The sequence below is a fragment of the Rutilus rutilus genome (assembly GCF_951802725.1).
Source record: "Rutilus rutilus genome assembly, chromosome: 2".
Classification (NCBI taxonomy): domain Eukaryota; kingdom Metazoa; phylum Chordata; class Actinopteri; order Cypriniformes; family Leuciscidae; genus Rutilus; species Rutilus rutilus.
This window is the reverse complement of record NC_140210.1, coordinates 53,160,360-53,182,206: the sequence shown is the minus strand read 5'-3', so window position 1 is coordinate 53,182,206 and position 21,847 is coordinate 53,160,360. Positions and strand designations below refer to the sequence as shown.

Here is a 21,847-nt window from a genome sequence, read left to right as displayed (position 1 = left end):
AGGGTTATGTGATGGAAAATTCTTAAATCTGACTACCTAAAATAAAACTGTTGCGTCTACTAATCGACACAGAGCGTCTACTAATCGACACTTAATAAATAAAACTGTTGCGTCTACTCATCGACACAGAGCGTCTACAATCGACACTTAATACCATTTATACTCTAGCTCTTGCGTCTTCAATCGACATCTGGCTGAGTCTACTAACCTAACTTCTTTGCTGCGCAGCATAAAAACAAATGAGACAGACTTCAGTAAATGCCCCTCAGATGGTTTATTCAAAACGGCCGGGAGATTTCTCGAGCAATACTCAGAGATTCTCGGCCCAACATAAAAATACAATAGGCTTTATAGGGTAAAGCCAGACATATCAAAATAGAATCATCATGACTAACATGTCATGCGCTATCAATATGATTGGTTGAATTGTTTAAAGCAAGCCCCCCCTTGTCATTACCCTTTGTTAGCTACATCAGCAAAATATCAAAAACATTGTAAGGGGTTAATATTTCAGTCAATCATTTCACAATACAGTCAAAATAAACAGAACATTGAGTCCTTTCTAAAAGTTCCATTCGACCCAGGTTACATTGAGTCAAAAGTTTGTTAGAAGGTTAGATCATATCGAAAGTTCGTCTGGTGGCTACATCCTAATTAACAGGAAGTAAAAGTTATCCTGTTTTATTGTTAGATCTGGAATGGAAAGTTAGTCACCATCAGACATAGAAATGGGAAGTGTAATAAAAAGCTTATCATAAGATGAAAATCTAAGTTCAGATTTTCATGGTTAGTAACATAATTAATCTTATCTAATTAATTCTACTACAATTCCTCACTCTGGTCGTAAATCTTTCGCGACCAAATATTCGAATTGTTTAATCTTAAACATCACATTAGTTACTCCCTTATCGGCTGATTGGCAGCAACCGTATTTGGCTGATATGGTACAAAAACATTTCGGTAAGTGCTCACCAAACCTGATCGCTCAGCTAAGCGCATCTGCACCATGTTGACCGGGGGCAACGGTCCTCTGGCGACAGGGGGCAACGGGCCCCGGTGGGCCGGGTGCAACCGCTCATATTGAGAGTCTTCCTCTTCTTCCTCTACCTCTACATTATCTCTCCTTCCAATCCCTCCCCAGACAATGCTTCTGATAAACCTTTCCAGACCAGCTCGGATACATTTGATCAAACATCCAATCATAATTACTGCCATGAGCAAGGCAGCAATTGCTGGTAACAAGAGCTTAAGTATGGGTCCGACGATATTACCAAAAGCATTGTGGAAGGCATTAGCAATCCAATCAAAACCCCATCCTGTTGCTTTGTTCTTTGTCTGTTCATCCTGCCACAAATCATTCCGCACCTTTGTCATATCGTCCAGTACCTTTGAGACGGAACTACCATCCTCGTCATAAGCTGGGATGAAAGTACAACATTCTTTTCCAAGTTTCACACAGACACCCCCCTCCTCTGCAAGAATTCTATCCAATACCATTCTGTTTTCCAGAGTCATTTGTCTGAGAGCCCCCACTTCACTTTTCAAGAGTTCCAAAGCCAATTGAGTGTCGTTTGCAAATCGGTATAATTCATAATGGATTCTATTAATCCAGTTCATTGAGTCAGTTACAGCATTATGGATAAGAAAAGCCTTCCAAAACTGAGATGTTCTGGCAATTACAAGGCTTTCTTCAGGGATATCAGAAATGTCATGTCTCCACCAAGTATCTTCCCCTTTTCTCTCCAAGGCCCTTCTTCCTCTTTTCTGCTTCCCCACATAGCCAACTCTAATTCTTGCTCTGAGCTGAACTAATGCACAGAGACCTTGCCATGAAGCAGGCAAACTGGGATATGCAGTATGACCACACAACCAGTAATAGTCAAGAAGGAAGTAAGCCCCTCCTGCAAGGTGATCACTTTTACCTGTGGGATCATAACAGCTAACATTATGGATCGTTTCACATCCCTTAAGTATCCCCATAAATTTACTTCCCTTTTTCGACCTGTAACACTCTTTAAATTTCTGCTCTGGCAAAGGCCAGACCTTTTTCTTCCCCTCTTCAGAGAGAGAGAGAATCGGTGCCGGGAAAGTTTCATTATCACATTCAGGTGGAAATTTCTTAAGGAAGATTTTTCAGGAACATTCTGACCCTGGTCCGGCTATGTAAGATAAAATGCACTTCAATTTGTGACCCTCAACTGGCTCTGGCAACAGAGGATACGGATATGCGGCAGAAAAGGAGGCATGAGCACAGACATAACAATCTTTGTTAGGTGCAAGTTTCTTAGCTGTGTAGTTAGCATACTTCCAGAACAGATTTAACCCATAGTGATTTTTTCCGGTGTCAGATGAGTAGTCATGATGAACAGGCAACATTTCCCTTTTCTCTTTTCCCTTCTCACTCACTGGAAAGAATCCAAACAGAAACAGTAACATGATCAAAAGCAACATACCTACGAGTACAGTAACACATATACCATATTTAAACACTCTGTCAGACCACATTCGCTCCCAGGTGCGCTGCTCGTCGCGTTGGCCCCACAGACGTCTGAATCGTTCCATCTTCACCTTGATAACTCTTTGCGAGCTGTAGCAAGGTCTGTCCCACGTCGGTAGAGGAAGCTCGTTACTAGCACGGCTTGTTTTCCTCTACTTACCGCTTGCTGCTGTAGGTTGGTGGGGCTTGCAGTGCGATACGTGAATCCAGGCGTCACGTTCAGCAACCTTGATTGCTGTATTTGTTGTTAGAATGATCTCGTATGGACCCAGCCACCTCGGGTTGTTCCACGCCTTGCGTCTGTGATCCTTGATCCAGACCCACTGTCCTGGTTCGTAAGAGTGCTGCTGCTCTGTTCCTGGAACCGGCAAAGCAGCCTTAACCTGTGAATGAATGGTTTTAATAGTTCTGGTTAGTGACAGTATATACTTTCTCATTTGTTCGTCTACCCCCGCCAAACCCTCCTGGGGAGGAGGTTCGATTCCTACTCGCATGGGACGACCTGTAAGAATTTCATGTGGGCTGAGGGTTGTTCTTGCCCCTTTTCGGGCTCTTATTGCCATCAAGACAATGGGCAGGGCCTGAACCCACGTCATTCCAGTCTCAGCCATAACTTTACACAATTTGTTCTTAATTGTCTGGTTTGATCTCTCAACTGCTCCGGCAGATTGTGGCCTGTAGGAGCAGTGTTTTCTCAAATTTATTTGAAGTCCTCTTGCCAATTCAGTTATTACTTTATTTACAAAATGAGTTCCATTGTCACTAGACAATTTTTCAGGTATTCCCCATCTGGGAATCACCTCTCTAATCAGAGCTTTTGCTACAGCCGCAGCATTAGCTTTTCTGCATGGAAAACACTCAACCCACTTCGAAAACAAATCAAGGTAACACTTTATAATAACGTTCAGTTGTAAGTCATCTATAAGTGGTTAGTTAATGATGAGTTAATCATTTACAGAACATTCATAAATGATTAGCAAGTGATATACTAACATTTTATGTATGTTTTGTAAATTCTGTTACAAGTCATTTACAAGTGATTAGAAAATGATTAACTAATTATTTACGAAACATGACTATGCGTTCATAAATGTTTAATAAGTGATATGTTAATGATTGTATGTATGTTTTGTAGATTCAGTTATAAGTAATTTACAATTGATTAGTAAATTATGAATTAATCATTTACAAAACATGAATATGCGTTTCATAAATGTTTAATAAATAATGTTTTTTTTTTTATGTATATAGCAATTAGAGAGTGCTGAAAGTGTTGTAAATGCCTTGAATAGATAATTTATAACAGGTAAGTGTCACACATTTACAAGTGATGAATAGTTTACACTTTAGATTAGGGGATGCAGAAAGTGTTATAAATCATTTACAACACTTTCTGCATCCCCTAATCTAAAGTGTAACCTATTCATCACTTGTAAATGTGTTACATATACATTCGTAGATAACATTCGTTGATCTTATGCCTTTTTGATTCTTGAAGTGGTTATCTACGAATGATGTGAAAGACATTTACAAGTGATGAATAGTTTACACTTTAGATTAGGGGATGCAGAAAGTGTTGTAAATGATTTATTCATGCGTTTACACATCTATAACACGTCTTAAACCACTGTGCACCTGATGTGAGCAAAACATACAAAAAAATGTAACATCATTTAGTAAACATTTATGAAACGCATAGTCATGTTTCATAAATGATTATTTAATCATTTACTAATCACTTGTAAATGACTTGTAACTAAATTTACAAAACATACATAAAATGGTAGTATATCACTTACTAATCATTTATGAATGTTTTGTAAATGATTAGTTCATCATTAACTAACCACTTATTAATGACTTACAACTGAACGTTATTATAAAGGGTTACCCAAATCAATAATCACAAGACAATATTTATATCCTTGGCATGGTGTCAGCTCAATGAAATCCATTTGCAGGTGCTGAAAAGGAAGGTTAGGTGTGGGGTGGGCAGAGTAAATAGCTTTTTTACTCTGTCTTCCCACATTATTAGCTTTACAAATGTGGCAATTTTGGCAGAATCTTTCTGCCACTGATGTAAAACCTGGAGCAATCCAGGATGTACTTATTAAATCATTCATAGAACCTTTCGAAGCATGGTCCAACCCGTGAGCCCAATTTGCAAAATTAGGATACAGCTGTTTAGGCAGGAATGGTTTGTTTGTTTTGGCATCTTTCCAGACACCTTCGTCATCTTTTACACCCTTCTTTGACCAGTTTTTTAACTCCCAGTTAGTACCCAATCTCTGAATTTCGTTTAATGATGGTGGTAACTGGGTGTCATCGGTAGAGAGGGATGCAAAACCTATAAAGTCAGTTAGTCTACTTCCTGTTAATGCTGTGTTTCTTGCTACTGAGTCAGCAAAATTGTTACCTTTCGATACTTCGTCACCGGTTTTCATATGTGCTGCACATTTACAAATAGCAATTTCTTTTGGCATTAACAAATTCTCAAGCAATTTATCAATCAATTTTGAATGTGCCACCGGTTTCCCATTAGCAGTGAGGAAACCTCGATTTTTCCAAACTGCTCCATGGTCATGACATACACCGAATGCATAACGTGAGTCGGTATATATAGTGACTGAATGACCCTTAGCCAATTCACATGCACGCGCGAGTGCTGCAAGTTCTGCTGCTTGAGCCGAATGATTCTGTGGCAAACATTCTGTCTCAACAATCTCATTTTTAGTGCAAATGGCATACGCACTTGAAAGCAATCCCGTATGTGGATTTCGAAGACATGATCCATCCACATAATAAACTAATTGTAAGAAGTTGCCCTTGGTGGGGATAGAACCGGGGTCTCTGGTGCTCTAAGTGTGAGTGGTTACTCACTGAGCTAAATCCCCATTAGTTAAACCCAATTGCAGAATATCAAAAGAGCCAGGAGACTTGAGTCTTCAAAAATAAAAGTAAACTTTACTTGAGAAACAAAAGATACAAAATACAAATAAACTAGGAGAGCCGAGCTTCCATTAAACAGAGAAAACAAAAACAGACACGAGGGTCCAAAATATACAACAAGAGATACACTTAACTCGAGGACAGGCAGCAGGATACACTGAATGAATGGCTCAAGACTGAACACAGTGACAGGGAACAAACAGACTTATAAAGGGTCAAACACAGGTGTGGGAAATCAGGATTGATGAGAAGGATTTAATACATGGTTAGGGGTAATGGCGCCTCCTTCAGGAGTGGAGAGTCTAGTGTCAATTATAGTCAAGCGCCATCCACAGTTCTGGAGGGAGCATGATATGGAGAGCTCAAGAAGAGCGACCCCTACTGGCCAGGATGAAAATGCACTCTGGAGACAAGACCATTACAGGAGCCCATCCCCTAAGAACGGCTCCTGACGTTCCCTAGATGGTCTCTTTGGGCTTGGTGAAACTCTGAGATGAGAGCTGGATCCAAGATATCCCGAGCTGGAACCCAGGTCCGCTCCTCCGGGCCATAGCCCTCCCAGTCTACCAAGTATTGCACCCTTCCGCGTATCTGGCGGCAATTCAGCAGCCTGCGGACCGTGTAAGCTGGCTGTCCACCAATCATGCGGGGAGCTGGGGCAGACTTCCTGGCTGGAGACAAAGTGGAACAAACAACTGGTTTTAATCGAGAAACATGGAAAGTGGGGTGAATCTTCATAGACCTGGGCAGAATGAGTCGAAAGGAAACCGGGTTAATCTTTCTGAGGATCTTAAAGGGGCCGATGTATCGTGGAGCCAGCTTACGGGATTCCACCCGTAGGGGAAGATCTCGAGTAGAGAGCCACACTCTTTGTCCAGGGCGGAACGTGGGTCCTGCCCTCCGGCGTTTGTTAGCCTGCCTCCGTTGTTGTCGAGCTGCCTTAACTAGAGCAGCACGGGCCCTCTGCCAGGAACGTCGACACCGGCGCACTAGCTGTGTGGCGGCTGGGACCTCAAGCTCTGGCTCCTGTCCAGGAAATAGAGGGGGAGGGAAACCATTCAGACACTCAAAGGGGGACATGCCTAAAGAGGAATGGTACAGGGTATTATGAGCAAACTCAGCCCACATAAGTCGAGAGCTCCAAGTGGATTGGTTATCAGCGACCAGACACCTCAAAGTCTTCTCAATCTCCTGATTTACCCTCTCAGTTTGGCCATTGGACTGGGGGTGGAATCCAGAGGACAAGCTGATAGAGGACCCGATGAGCTGACCAAACGCCTTCCAGAACCGGGATGTAAACTGTGGCCCCCGGTCAGAAACCATATCCTGGGGAAAGCCATGAATTCTGAACACGTGTTTCATCATTATTTCTGCAGTCTGGTTGGCTGTGGGGAGCTTGGGTAAGGGTAAGAGGTGACAAGTCTTAGAAAATCTGTCCACAACCACCAGAATTACCGTGTTTCCCTGAGAACGGGGCAAGCCTGTGACGAAATCCAGGGAGATGTGAGACCAGGGTCGTCTTGGGATAGGCAGTGGGTGCAGCAAGCCTTGAGGGCGGGTCCTTGGCTCCTTGTTCTGTGCGCACACGGAGCAGGCAGAGACAAAGGCCCAAACATCTCTCTGTAACTTGGGCCACCAGAACTTCCTTTGGATCAGCTTGCAGGTTCTAGTGGTTCCCGGGTGTCCAGAGGGGAGGGAAGCGTGTGCCCACTGCAAGACCTCAGAGCGCATACGATTAGGGACAAAGAGACGCCCAGCTGGGCCATTACCTGGATCAGGCTGTTGCTGTTGGGCTCTCTTGACGGCTGTCTCCATATCCCACTGGATGGGGGCTACCACCCTGGATGTAGGAAGGATGGTTTCTGGACAGGATTCCCTTTCAGGTGGATCAAACTGCCTCGATAGTGCATCTGGCTTGAGATTTTTAGAACCTGGGCGATAAGAGAGGATGAAATTGAATCGGTTAAAAAAGAGGGCCCAACGGGCCTGTCGTGAGTTCAACCTCTTAGCGTCCCGGATGTAGGTGAGATTTCGATGGTCCGTCCAGATGAGGAAAGGATGTTTGGCCCCCTCCAGCCAGTGCCTCCACTCCTCCAGCGCCATCTTAACGGCCAGCAATTCTCGGTTCCCAATGTCATAATTTCTCTGAGGGGGAGTAAGCCGGCGAGAGAAAAAGGCACAGGGGTGAAGTTTGTGATTGCTCTTACTTTTCTGTGACAAAACAGCTCCTACCCCCACATCTGAGGCATCCACTTCCAGCACAAAAGGCAACTCAGGGTCTGGTAGTATTAGGATGGGAGCAGATGTGAAGCGTTGTTTCAGTGTGTTGAAGGCATGGTTAGCTCCACTGGTCCATATAAATGGCCTGTTTGACTTCTTTGTAAGTGAGGAGAGAGGCTCTGCAACAGAACTAAAATTTCTTATGAACTTCCTATAGAAATTGGAGAACCCCAGAAAGCGCTGTACCTGTTTGACTGAAGTAGGTTGGGGCCAGTCCAAGACTGCCCGGACCTTGCCAGGATCCATCTGGAGGCTACCATTTGACACACAGAAGCCAAGGAATGAGACAGCTGGGACATGAAACTCGCTCTTCTCCAGCTTAACGAAGAGCTTGTGCTTCAACAGCTGGGCAAGGACCTGTCTGACATGTTGAACATGATCTTCGAGGTTGCGGGAGAATATCAGAATATCATCCAAATAAACAAACACAAAAGTATTAAGCATCTCTCGGAGCACATCATTAATAAAAGCCTGGAAGACAGCTGGAGCGTTAACTAGGCCGAATGGCATTACCTGGTATTCATAGTGGCCTGTTGGGGTATTAAACGCCGTCTTCCATTCATCCCCCTCCCGGATCCTGACCAGATGGTATGCATTTCGAAGGTCCAGTTTGGTAAAGATGGTGGCCCCCTGCAGGATCTCAAAAGCCGTGGTCATAAGTGGGAGGGGGTAACGATTCTTGATGGTGATGTTATTTAAGCCCCGATAATCGATACAGGGTCGGAGACTACCATCCTTCTTTTCAACAAAGAAGAAACCGGCTCCTGCCGGTGATGTGGAGGGACGAATGAACCCACTATCCAGGGCTTCCTTAAGGTACTTGTCCATAGCTAATCTCTCTGGGCCCGACAGGGAGTAGAGTCTTCCACGGGGTGGGCAAGTTCCTGGCATAAGTTCAATAGCGCAGTCAGGATGCGCTCAACATTAGTGGTTGGTGAAGACTCTTCTGCTGGGCTTGTTTCCATGGTTCAGTCTTGCTGTAAGAAGTTGCCCTTGGTGGGGATAGAACCGGGGTCTCTGGTGCTCTAAGTGTGAGTGGTTACTCACTGAGCTAAATCCCCATTAGTCAAACCCAATTGCAGAATATCAAAAGAGCCAGGAGACTTGAGTCTTCAAAAATAAAAGTAAACTTTACTTGAGAAACAAAAGATACAAAATACAAATAAACTAGGAGAGCCGAGCTTCCATTAAACAGAGAAAACAAAAACAGTCACGAGGGTCCAAAATATACAACAAGAGATACACTTAACTCGAGGACAGGCAGCAGGATACACTGAATGAATGGCTCAAGACTGAACACAATGACAGGGAACAAACAGACTTATAAAGGGTCAAACACAGGTGTGGGAAATCAGGATTGATGAGAAGGATTTAATACATGGTTAGGGGTAATGGCGCCTCCTTCAGGAGTGGAGAGTCTAGTGTCAATTATAGTCAAGCGCCATCCACAGTTCTGGAGGGAGCATGATATGGAGAGCTCAAGAAGAGCGACCCCTACTGGCCAGGATGAAAATGCACTCTGGAGACAAGACCATTACACTAATTCAGGATTTGATAATGGTGTGTCTAATAAATCAAGCCGCGGTCTTGTCATTATCTCTACTACCTGAGTACAGTCATGGGGTTCCCCATCTGTCTCAATTGGTAATAACGTAGACGGATTCAATATGGTGCACCTTTTTAATGTTACATTTGACATTGTAAGCAGGACGTTCTGCCAATGCAGCGAACGAGCAGCACTGAGATGAGCCGTTCTTGACTGCATTAACAAAGCGTGCACTGCGTGGGGAACATGCACTGTTAGTTGGTGAAAAGCCACCAAATCTGAACATGCCAATACTGCTTCGACTGCAGAGGCTACAGACCGTAAGCACTGTGGCATTCCCTGTGCGACAGTGTCTAATCGTCTTGAATAGTACGCGATTGGACGTCGTCGATCACCGTGAGGCTGCGTCAAAACGGCAGACATGAACCCCTTTTTCTCAGATACGAATAATTCAAACACTTTTTCGTAGTCAGCCAACCCTAGACTAGGCGCGGTGGTAAGTGATAACTTTAGTTTTTCAAAAGCTTTTTGACGTTCGTCTGTCCAGGTAACTAGATCAGTCATTTTTTGAACCTCATGAGCTGCCACGAGGAGAGGATTTGAGATTTCAGCATAATTTTGAATCCACGGTCTACAGTATCCCGTAACCCCTAGGAATGACATCATTTGTGATTTTGTAATTGGTTTCGGAATTTTCCGGATCGCCTCAATTCGATCTAGGCCTAAAGCTCGGCCATTTGCTGAGATAAGGTGGCCCAGATTACTACACATTAAGTGGTGGCCCACTTCCTCTTTTACTAACTGCAACTTATTTTTAGACACTTTATGTCCATTTTGTGACAAGAAATTCAACAATGCACGTGTATCACATTCACAGGAGGCTTTGTCTGGAGAACAGATTAATAAATCATCAACGTATTGAATTAATGTACTCCCCTTTGGTGGGACGAAACTTTCCAAATTTCTAGAAAGTTCTTCTGTGAATACAGTCGGAGATTCTGAGTAGCCCTGTGGCATAACCGTCCAGGTCCAGCGTTTTTTTTTAAATGTAAACGCCAGCCAATATTGACTATCTGGATGTACTGGAATTGAAAAGAATGCATTTGCCAAATCGATCACGGTAAAATGGGTGGCATTGTTTGGTATTTCTGATAAAATTATCGATGGATTTGGAACAACTGGAGACCGCGGTCGAATAGCCGCATTCACCAACCGCAAATCCTGAGCAAAACGCCATCCGCCCGAGGCCTTCCTAACAGGAAGTAAAGGTGAATTTATGGGTGAATATTGACAAGGCACAATAGCACCTTTTTCCACCAACGCCGCATGAACTTTTGAAATTCCTTCTACAGCTTCTTTGCTGAGAGGATATTGAGCCCTAAATGGCCTATGTTGAGTCATTGGTGTGATAACGAGAGGCATTGCATCCTTTATCCGTCCAATATCAAATTTATCTTTAGCCCAAAGGGTTTCTGGAATTCCTGATAATAAATCTAAATTGTTATCAATCTTATCAGGAATATATTGTCTCTCCTCACTGCACAACCTGTGAACTGTTACTTCCTGCATTGTTGGAAATGATCTTACCCCTGCATCATTTTGATAATACCCCTCATCATGCCAAGTCCAACCTCCTGACTCCACCTGCTCTGTGAGCCATACTCCTACTTCCGCCCAAGAACTTCCCCCTTTTTTTCCCACTGAGACATGAGGCTGAACTTTTAACTGTTGAAAAAAAATAGATTGAGAGTTTGTTAGCTTTACTGTAAATGCAGAGAAATGTTGTGACATTAGAAGATATTCAAGAGTTAATTTCTCACCCAGCTGCTCTGTAAACCATTTTTCCTCATACTCACTGTTTGTCTCGGGGCCCACAAACCACGAGGTACAATGGAAATGAGATGGCTTTTCATGGTCTGCTGGTAAAAACTCATACTCTGAATATGGGTCAAATACAGGATTTATAGCCCAGTTATAATACCAATTTGGTAACATTTGAGCAAAATTTCCATTCTTCGGTGTCACTATTATTCCTTCTAATGAAACATCTATTGTCATTCCTAATTTAAACATTAAATCTCTACCTAATAGATTTAAAGGGCATGTTTCAGAAATCAAAAATGGGTGTGTACATGTTTTATTTCCATCTATCACTGTTAATGGCATTGATAATTTATCAATTTGTGCTAAACCTGATATACCATACGTTGTGCGAGTCTGGTCAGAAAGTGGCAATTTGTCAAACCTGGATGCGGTCTTGATTGTGAGAGTCGAAAAAATCGCTCCGGTATCTAATAGAAATGAAACTGAAAGTCCATTTATTGATATTGTCATCATTGGGTTCGATTTCGAGTCTTGAGTCAGTTGTATTAGTTGGGTGGCTGTTTTAGTGTCTCTCTCCTCATCCTATGCAGTCCGATACGGTGTCGGTGGGGGCGGGTGGAATGAGGAAGTACTCTGTTCTCTGTAGTTCTGCTTTCTCTGCGGATAGCTCTGTTGTTGCTGCTGTTGAGGATAATAGCAGAGAGCCAGCTGCTGATTACGTTGTTGTTGTTGTTGTTGTTGTTGTTGTTGAAAGTTGTTTGGACAATCTTTAGCCCAGTGTCCTCTCTGTTCGCAGTTTTTGCACCTATCTCCCATCATGCCATTCAGTTTTTCTTGCCCTTGATTCCACCTTCCATTTCTTTGCGGTTGATTTCTGTTTCTTGACATTTGGTTATTTGGTTGGGATTGATAAAACATATACTGGGCAGTCTGCAACTTATTTTCGTTGTCTGTGTTCTTCTTTTCATCATTCTGTTCAGCATGCTTCGCGTGTTGCATCACCACTTCCAGATTTTGCGCTTCCCATGCAATACAGGTCAGCCGCACAGCCCCTTGAACGTTCGGAAGTAGGCCGTTCACGAAATGGTGTTTCAGAACCCCAGTGTTGTCAGTTCCTTCTGGAAGACCTGCACATTCATCAACAACAGTCTTTAGTCGTGCAAGATAGGCAGTGACAGTCTCACCTTTCACTTGTTTTGTGTTCGTGATGGCCGCCCAGTCAGGTTTCATGGGGAAAGCCAGTCTCAGCCTTTCAATCATTGCTGTCCACTGAGCCCTCCATTCTTGAGTTTCAGTTCCTCCTTCATCCAGGCGCTGCAGGGCGGGGTTGAACACAGCTGCTGGAGCAATCCCTCGGATCTCTGCCCACTTTAGCCCTATTTTTCCACTAAAAATAGCAGCCCAGTCACGACCTGTGGGTTTATAAGTCACATCCACATTTGTTACTGCGACTATAAAACGATCTACCCCCTTTTCTGGATTTGGAAGGGCAGCCGTCACATTTCGTAGTTCCTCCAGATCCCAAGGCCGTTCTAGCCACACAGGCCCGTCTGCACCTGGAAACTGAAGCATAGGCATACTACAAATTTATTTTGGTTTTTCCCCAGTCACAGAGATTGCCCGAGTTTTCATTGGGTGTGGGAGAGGTGGTTTTTTAGCTGCTTTCCTTTTGACACTTTTAAACACTCGTTTGAGTGGTGCTTTTAGTTCTGGTGTCATGGATTCATCTAACAATTGTCTCACCTCTTTGTAAATGCCCCCTGTTTCACCCTCGTCCTCATCCGAACTCTGGTCCTCCGTTTCCACTTCCTCTTTTTCTTGGAGCAGGTCTGCAGAGCCTCCATCTCCAAACGCGTGGCGAACTTCCCTTTGTTCAGTATCTGTGCTGTACGGAGGGGGTTTTGGGATGGGCGGCGGCCGAATATCATCCAATTCCTGCTTCCTCTTTTTTGTCTGCAAAGCAATCAGAGAATCTGCAGCTTTCTCACCTTCTTTTTGACTCTCATATCGTGTCTCGGCCTCCCGTTCCCATCTTCGGAAGAGTGTCCAGTCAATCCTCTTTCGTTTCTTTGGGGGCAAATTTTCAAGGAGACGTCGTGTCTCTCCTAAAATTGACACACTCAAAGTCCCACAATCAGCAAATTGTCTCTTTGTGAATTTTGACCACAATTTGATTTGAACAATTTGCTCCTCTCTCAAATTCCACTTTTTGATCAACTCTCTTAATGGACCCTGAATGTCTGTTTTTTCAGTTCCTTCTTTATCACAACAGTTCCCCATTTTCTAGCAAAAATAGTTCTAGTGCAGTTTCTAGTGCCGCAAGATTGGCAAAAACAATTCAAATCAAAACCAATATGTAAACAAAGAAAAAGCAAGTTCTTCAATTGCAGAAAGATTGGCAAAAATAATTCAAAATAAAAACCAATATGTAAACAAAGAAAAAGCAAGTTCTTCAATTGCAGAAAGATTGGCAAAAATAATTCAAATTAAAAACCAATATGTAAACAAAGAAAAAGCAAGTTCTTCAATTGCAGAAAGATTGGCAAAAATAATTCAAATTAAAACGCAATACTTCAATTGCAGAAAGATTGGCAAAAATAATTCAAACAAAAACCAATATACTTCAATTGCAGAAAGATTGGCAAAAATAATTCAAAATAAAAACCAATATGTAAACAAAGAAAAAGCAAGTTCTTCAATTGCAGAAAGATTGGCAAAAATAATTCAAATAAAAACGCAATAGGCAAAAATAATTCAAATAAAAACCAATATGTTTAAACAAAGAAAAAGCAAGTTCTTCAATTGCAGAAAAATTGGCAAAAATAATTCAAACAAAAACGCAATACTTCAATTGCAGAAACAAAAGGAAACAATCTTATAAATTTAATTTACAGGGTATATATCAGATGTATATCTCCAAGCCCAAATTTGTGGAAATCTTGGAATGGTAGCAATAGGAATTAATCCTAATTCTCCTGTGGCCCTATCTATATAAGGTCTTAAATTGGGCTTGGTAATTAAATATAGGGATGTTTGCCCTATTTGTAACTCTGGTTCTGGGTGTGCTTGATACCACGCTCTGGTGGACCCGACAGCTAACACTGCAGAATCTTCTTCAAATATTTGTTCTATCTGGCCACTTAATCTCAATCCTATACGTCGCCGTACATACGTATATCTTGTTAAATAAAAATTATATCGTTGTGGTGAATTTAATTGACTTTCGTCTTCTCCATAGGATAATGGGATACACCGTTTAAATCTGGGTGCAGCCAGTATTATTTCCTCTCCCCCTTTTTTTTTTTTTTTTTTTCTGAACAATTTCTTATTAAAATTTCACACTTCTAACATCCTTCTCATAGATTTTTCAGATGTGGAAAATTTCAATTTCAATCATCAAAACAGAAAAACAACTAGAGATACGTTTCCTAATATTCCTTATTTTATATTTTCACATAGAACAGAACATTTTAATTTCACTCATCAAAAGGGAAAAAAGACTGAAGTCTGTCCTACCTTCCTAAGTTCTTTTTCTCTGCCCATCTGAGATGGTCCCTCCGTCGATGTAGGATCTGCTTGCAAGTTTGGCAGAATTAAAAAAGAAATATAAGTTCCTCTTTTTATCAGAACTTATATCTTGTTGTCCGTCGTCCGGAAGGCCCTGATCAACGGAGGGACGATCTCGAGCTCCTGGCAGCTCGCCAACTGTGATGGAAAATTCTTAAATCTGACTACCTAAAATAAAACTGTTGCGTCTACTAATCGACACAGAGCGTCTACTAATCGACACTTAATAAATAAAACTGTTGCGTCTACTCATCGACACAGAGCGTCTACAATCGACACTTAATACCCTTTATACTCTAGCTCTTGCGTCTTCAATCGACATCTAGCTGAGTTCACTAACCTAACTTCTTTGCTGCGCAGCATAAAAACAAATGAGACAGACTTCAGTAAATGCCCCTCAGATGGTTTATTCAAAACGGCCGGGAGATTTCTCGAGCAATACTCAGAGATTCTCGGCCCAACATAAAAATACAATAGGCTTTATAGGGTAAAGCCAGACATATCAAAATAGAATCATCATGACTAACATGTCATGTGCTATCAATATGATTGGTTGAATTGTTTAAAGCAAGCCCCCCCTTGTCATTACCCTTTGTTAGCTACATCAGCAAAATATCAAAAACATTGTAAGGGGTTAATATTTCAGTCAATCATTTCACAATACAGTCAAAATAAACAGAACATTGAGTCCTTTCTAAAAGTTCCATTCGACCCAGGTTACATTGAGTCAAAAGTTTGTTAGAAGGTTAGATCATATCGAAAGTTCGTCTGGTGGCTACATCCTAATTAACAGGAAGTAAAAGTTATCCTGTTTTATTGTTAGATCTGGAATGGAAAGTTAGTCACCATCAGACATAGAAATGGGAAGTGTAATAAAAAGCTTATCATAAGATGAAAATCTAAGTTCAGATTTTCATGGTTAGTAACAATTAATCTTATCTAATTAATTCTACTACAGTTAGTTCACCCAAAAATTAAAATTCTGTCAGTAATTACTCACCCTCATGTTGTTCCAACCGCGTAAGACCTTCGTTCATCTTCGGAACACAAATTAAGATATTTTTGATGAAATCTGAGCCATGTTTCACTCCTCCACAGGCTTCTATGTGACCGAAACTTGCTGGCCCAGAAAAGTTATTAAAGAGATCGTTAATATAGTCCAAGTGACTCCAGTGGCTCAATCTTAAGTATATCAAGCGACGAGAATACTTTTTGTGCGCAAAAACAAACAAAAATAACGACTTTATTCCACTTTTCATTTCCTTCTCTCTGGGCCTCTAGTTGGTTCGCGTAGTGTTTTTGCGCAGCGCGTCTGTGTTACACGTCACCACGTGGGCTCACTATTGGCCGACGCCGGTCATGTGTGTGATGCGTGATGAAGTGCAACACAGACGCGCAGCGCAAAAACACTACGAGGCCCAGAGAGAAGGAAATGAAAAGTGGAATAAAGTCGTTATTTTTGTTTGTTTTTGCGCACAAAAAGAATTCTCGTCGCTTGATATACTTAAGATTGAGCCACTGGAGTCACTTGGACTATATTATCGATCTCTTTAATAACTTTTCTGGGCCAGCAAGTTTCGGTCACATAGAAGCCTATGGAGGAGTGAGACATGGCTCAGATTTCATCAAAAATATCTTAATTTGTGTTCCGAAGATGAACGAAGGTCTTACGCGGTTGGAACAACATGAGGGTGAGTAATTACTGACAGAATTTTCATTTTTGGGTGAACTAACCCTTTAAATAAATGTCAATGAAACTGTTGCTTTAACCAATCAGATAATCAGTCATTAATCAGCAAATTAGATTTCAATTTGACTGCATCAGGGCCATCTAGCAGGCGTACAATAATTTCGGCATTTTCAAGTCTTTTGATTGGATGGTAAGAGTTCGTACTATCACTGGTAGTCAGAGCTAGCTAACCGCATCTGTAGCGAACTGCATAAACTAAAATCCGGGTGAAAACAGAAACCGGGTGAAAATCTGTCCGGGTGAAAACAGAACTGACTGACTGTAATGTATGCCATGACTGATTTTGATATATTATTACTATTATTATTTTTTTAGATTGAATGTGTCAGTTGGTATCACTGGGATTGCGTGAGCAGACAAACTTTCATTTGTCTGGGATCTTAAGACCCTGTGTAAAGTGTGGTTAATGTGTGTGTTTAAATAAAAGTGTTTTTGCTAATTATGTCAGATATGGCTTTTCCTTGTGTCTGAATAAAACTTAAACTGAATCAGTTGCTTTTTTATTCAAAATGAAATGCTCTCATGATTTACTTTTATGTTTGTTTTATTTTACAGTAAATATGCAAATTACTACATGGTCTATTATTGTAGTCGCTAAGTAAATGTCATTAAAATTGTAACTTTTTTTATTGTTATGGAAAGCTTGTACAATAGAACTAAAACATGCATGTATGCAACATAATCTCAATAGCAGTTGCTTTTAGGAGCCTCAAAAAAATATGTGCCATTTATATTGTTTGCAATGTTTTATCAGAATATGCAGCTACTTTTGATGGTCATGAATGGAGAAAGATTATTTTTGGCAGCAGATTATTGTAGTTACAACATCAGCCAGCAGGAGCGAACAGATGAATCTAACTAACTACACATCAATAACTACAGACATACAAAACAGTAATAATGAAACAATATACAGTATATGCCCCACTTGAAATCCAGAGTAACATGGTTTAATTAGTCTATTAAACTGCAGAATGAAATAATCTCATTAAACATATTCAGCTTTAGAAATTAATGCATTTATTATATTTCTATGATCCATATTTGAGTACATCAGCTGTAAACATAACATAATCAAATGTAAAATTGCCACATTAATGATAATTACAATAAAAACACAAAAGAGCAAATAATCAAGTCATTAATGAATCTGATCTTTTCTGTACTCTTTATGGTGAGTAGAGGAGACAAAACAAGCTCAATTATGAGAAGGATGAAGATGATTTCTCTTGGTTCTTAATTATTAATGTATATATTATTATATTATATTATATTATATTATATTATATTATATTATATTATATTATATTATATTATATTATATTATATTATATTATATTATTGTTACATGTCAGTTTGTGTTTGGACTTTGTCTGCATTTGTGCAGTGTACCGCCACTCCTTTGTTTCCATGGTCACCGTCTTCATTAGTTCATTTGGTTCAGCTGTGTGTCGTTAATTATCATGTTAAGGTCATTTGTTTATCTCATGTATACAGGGTTTGAAATTAACACCCCCCAAATGTGGGTAAAAATCAACTGTGGCGGGTAAAGCTGTCAAATCACGAGCCAATTTGGCATGTTACTTATTATCTTTACTCACTTTGCAACCAAATCTGAAATCAAGCCAAATTATTTAGCTTGTTTCCTTTGCAGATTTTCTACAATCAAATCATCCATAAAAAAATTCAAGTTGACTTGGTACATTTTTTTCTTTGTCTAGGGAGTTTATCATGGAAATACACCTTTCTGTTGGTGAGATTGCTCATATAATATAGAATGAAAAGAATGAATGTAAGGACTGTTTAGTATCTATTGAGTAAGAGTGATGAGAGTTTCTTCTGGATAAGACTTGAAGAGCTACTGAAGAGTCAGATTCTCATATCCAGAAGAGCCGGACTGGTGAACAGCAGGTCTGGGATGGACAGACTGTGTGAAAGACTCATTGATTATTATCTTATTATCTTTATTATCTCTGTCTTTTGAATGAACAAACTGTTTTGCACATGTAGTTTTCAACATTTCTCTTACTGTGAGTGTGTTGTAGAGGTCAGATGATCTGGACTTGAGCTCAAGAGCTGCATATGTGTTTGCACTGGGATCATTGCTCTACAGGGAAACAGAGAGAAGGAATTCACGGCACAAAAAAAAAGAAGAGATTTTAAACATTGTGAGTTCATGTCTCAATCAGAGTTTGTCAGTTTGTTACGAGATGTTTGAGCAGTCTGATAATTTCACAACATATGATGTAAACTGACTTGATCACAAGTTGGACAAGCCATAAACAACATCTCTAAATATACAAAAAAGCCATTTTTATTGTTGATCATCTCACCTCATTTATAGCAGTTCTTCTGTTTATTCTTTTCTTCCGACTGTCAAAAACACAATTAATTTAAATTAATATACAATGAATAATCAAATATATTTATGAATTAGTTCAATATATATATTTATGTACTCCTTATTGATAAATTTTTATTTACATTAAAAATAATATGAACAATATGATGATGATGATGAATAATCCTCCAGATGCCGCTGTGATCACAATCACATGTTGAACTGAAAGAGGAAGATCATCATGATTAACTCTCCAAACTGATGAATGATGTGAAGATACAGGAGTGTGTTAATAAAAGCTTCACATGTGACAGTTACAGCGTCTGAAATAACGTTACCCATGCAAGTACACTAAACGTTCGTTTCTAGCAAAAACAAAAGACACAGACACTGAGTGAACTCAATCTCACCGTCTTTAGCTCAACAGGGCCGGAGTCTGTAACTTAGGAAAACACACTTTTACTAGTTAAAACGCTTACTAGTGTTTGTCTGATAGAGTTGAACTGTAGTATTTCCTGTTGTTGTTCTTGTTGTTTCAGTTTCTATTTGATGAGTCGCTGACAGAGAGAAACACCAGTGACTGTGAATCATGCAGTGAGAACATGAACACATATAAACTCTAAAGCTCTACATTCACACACAAACCATTCACATCATGTGAATATGAACAAACATTTATTGATTTACACTGATTACTTTCAACTGAAAATATGTTAATGTTCATTCTAAAGACACTCTTATCCAAAGCAATTTGTGCTTTTTTAATAACCGTGAGCAAACATCTGAGGACTGAACCTTCAGTCTTCAACAACTTTAACACATTTAATCTCAAAGGAATCATCTAATATATATAAATGACTTCAAGTACATTTAGAAGCACAATATTCCAGAAATAAGAGTCATAAAGAGCGTCAGACAGAGGAACTGACCTGATTGTGGACTCAGTTCTGTTGTACTGAAAGATGACGGTGTTTCTGAAGAAGGGCTGATGGTTGAAACTTCAGTGGTCTTTTTATCTGAAGGGTCACAGGAAAGATCAACTTAAAACACTGACACTGAAGTTCATTTAAAATACATACAATCTTTCATTCAATCTCTGTTTTAATCACTCTGTTTCTTGTTGTGCCATAGAAATCCAGTAAAGTCACTTTAACGCACTACCAAGTCATAGTTATAGTGACAATTGGACCCTGATATAAAGTGTGACCAAAACATGGGAAATCTTTTCTTTGTACTTTTGTCAGTAAAATAAAGTTGAAACAGAATTAACAAATCACAGATTCTTCATTTGTATTGCATTTTATAAAATTATCCAACTTTTCTGGATCTGGGGTTGTACAAGATTAATGACTTGATCTCTCACTCTCAGCTTGTCTCCATGCAGTTCATTTCTGCTATTAACAAATGAATCACTTACCTTCTTTAACCAGCAACACAATCTTTGAAAAGACATCACTCAAAGGCACAGTCCTGCTCACAACACACCAGTATTGGCCTTCATCCTCTGTTCTCAGATCAGTGATGGTGACGGTGAAAACTCTGGCCGTCGTGTCGTCAGTCAGAGAGAATCTCTCGTCTTTATCTGGAGATCCTGATTTAACCATGATGTTTTTAAATCCAATGACTGAACACTCCCCTTTACAAAAATACTTTGAATTTGATTCATATCCAGATTCATATGAGCATCTGATCTCAACTCTCTCTCCTCTGTATCCAGTAATTGTCTGTGAAGCTCCAACAACAACAGCTGAAAACACAAATATCATTATATAGAGCTGTTATGTGTGAGCAAGAGACATAAGCAGGCCAGAATAATAACTGACAAATATCATCCATATGAGTCTGATGATCATGTGATAACAGAGGAAAAACAAGAGAAGATGTCAAACTCTGTGTAAAAGAGCTGAGAGTCTCAAACTCACCTGTACAGATGCTGGAAAAGAGCAGCAGGACGTCCAACATGATGAAATTTGACAAGCGTTTCGCTTAAATAAAAGACCAAATTCTGTGTGACAAACGTTACTGTCGTTCTCTTCCGTACTGAGTGAACAATGTGTGTCAGCAACTGAAATATATATTTCCTTCCCCTTCTGTCTCTCTAACCACATCAGCTCTACAGGACATCAGTGATGATTCACCAAACTATATTAAATATATAAGCAGTGTTTTACTCTGTGAGGAAGAGATGATCCACTTCATTATAAGAGGGAATGAGGATCTGTGACATTTACACATTGTGTAAAATATGAGTGTTTCACACAGCGTTCCAGTGAACAACTCTTCTAGGGTATATTAAATATAAATGATGAGATCAAAATAAAATATGGTGGTAATATTGTTTATTCATGTAAAATACACTATATAAATATCATTGTTTTAAACACATGATTATCCTGAAGTATTTTAGTAACAGTACAACTTCTCCAGTATCAGTTCTCTTCCTGTGTTCATCGTCATAAGAAAGAAGAGTCTTACACTTGTAGTCCAGCCGGCAGTTCACATCACACTGATTCCCTCCACAAAAACACAATAGGATTTTCCCATAGGCTTCTGGATTATCACAAAAAACAAGCTCTGTGATCAGCAAAAGTTCATGATACACACATGTTTCAGATGAACACAACTTTTATGAATATTGAAGCCTAAATGCAGTCGCCAGAAGTGAAAAGCTGAAGGTAGACTATAGACGAACTACATCACGGTCACATGACTTCAACGTCACCATCACTAAACTTCTGAAAACTCTTTCAGTTTTTATCTAGAAACATTTTCCCTGAAGGTTTGAGTTAGAATAGTTTATAAAATCTCAATTATAAGCTTATCGATGCTGTAAAAGCGACTGAGTTTACATGTTCGGCTGATGACGTTTAATCTCCTCGACTGACTCTGTCGTCACATTTACACACTTGTTAGCAACCGCCTTTTTCAAGACAAGTAACAGCTTCAATAAATCACGAGTGGGGAAATACTGATGTATTTTATGTGGTAGAATAAAGCGTGTCTTGAGCTTGTGTTCACCACAGACCTTATTTCAGCCATTTCACCAAAACCCATTTCAAAACCCCATTGACTTCGGGACGATGAAACCAGAAG

At 40.2% G+C, this 21,847-nt stretch overlaps 2 protein-coding genes across 2 annotated transcripts; both read right to left on the bottom strand.

Moving 5' to 3' along the window:
- Positions 1 to 250: 250 nt before the first annotated feature.
- LOC311281468 (uncharacterized protein) lies at positions 251 to 14,605 on the bottom strand. Its single transcript, XM_084394431.1, has 2 exons — positions 10,860 to 14,605; positions 251 to 2,880 (listed from the first exon to the last, which is right to left on the bottom strand). The coding sequence occupies exon 1, from the start codon at positions 12,672 to 12,674 to the stop codon at positions 11,679 to 11,681; it is 996 nt and encodes a 331-aa protein (XP_084250557.1). The 5' UTR covers positions 12,675 to 14,605; the 3' UTR covers positions 251 to 2,880; positions 10,860 to 11,678.
- Positions 14,606 to 17,472: 2,867 nt separating this feature from the next.
- On the bottom strand, positions 17,473 to 20,485 carry LOC311284215 (uncharacterized protein). Its single transcript, XM_084399135.1, has 7 exons — positions 20,172 to 20,485; positions 19,684 to 19,770; positions 19,234 to 19,311; positions 18,898 to 18,976; positions 18,747 to 18,786; positions 18,443 to 18,520; positions 17,473 to 18,340 (listed from the first exon to the last, which is right to left on the bottom strand). Exons 1-7 carry the CDS (start codon positions 20,356 to 20,358, stop codon positions 18,272 to 18,274), a joined length of 618 nt encoding a protein of 205 aa, XP_084255261.1. The 5' UTR covers positions 20,359 to 20,485; the 3' UTR covers positions 17,473 to 18,271.
- Positions 20,486 to 21,847: the final 1,362 nt, after the last annotated feature.

Coding starts and splice junctions, on each gene's coding strand:
- LOC311281468 (XM_084394431.1), bottom strand. CDS start 12,674: ATGCCTATGCTTCAGTTTCCAGGTGCAGACGGGCCTGTGTGGCTAGAA.
- LOC311284215 (XM_084399135.1), bottom strand. CDS start 20,358: ATGGTTAAATCAGGATCTCCAGATAAAGACGAGAGATTCTCTCTGACT. Junction 18,521..18,746: donor GAAGAACTGCTATAAATGAG/GTGAGATGATCA, acceptor GTTTCCCTGTAG/AGCAATGATCCCAGTGCAAA. Junction 18,341..18,442: donor ACCTCTACAACACACTCACA/GTAAGAGAAATG, acceptor TCTTTCACACAG/TCTGTCCATCCCAGACCTGC.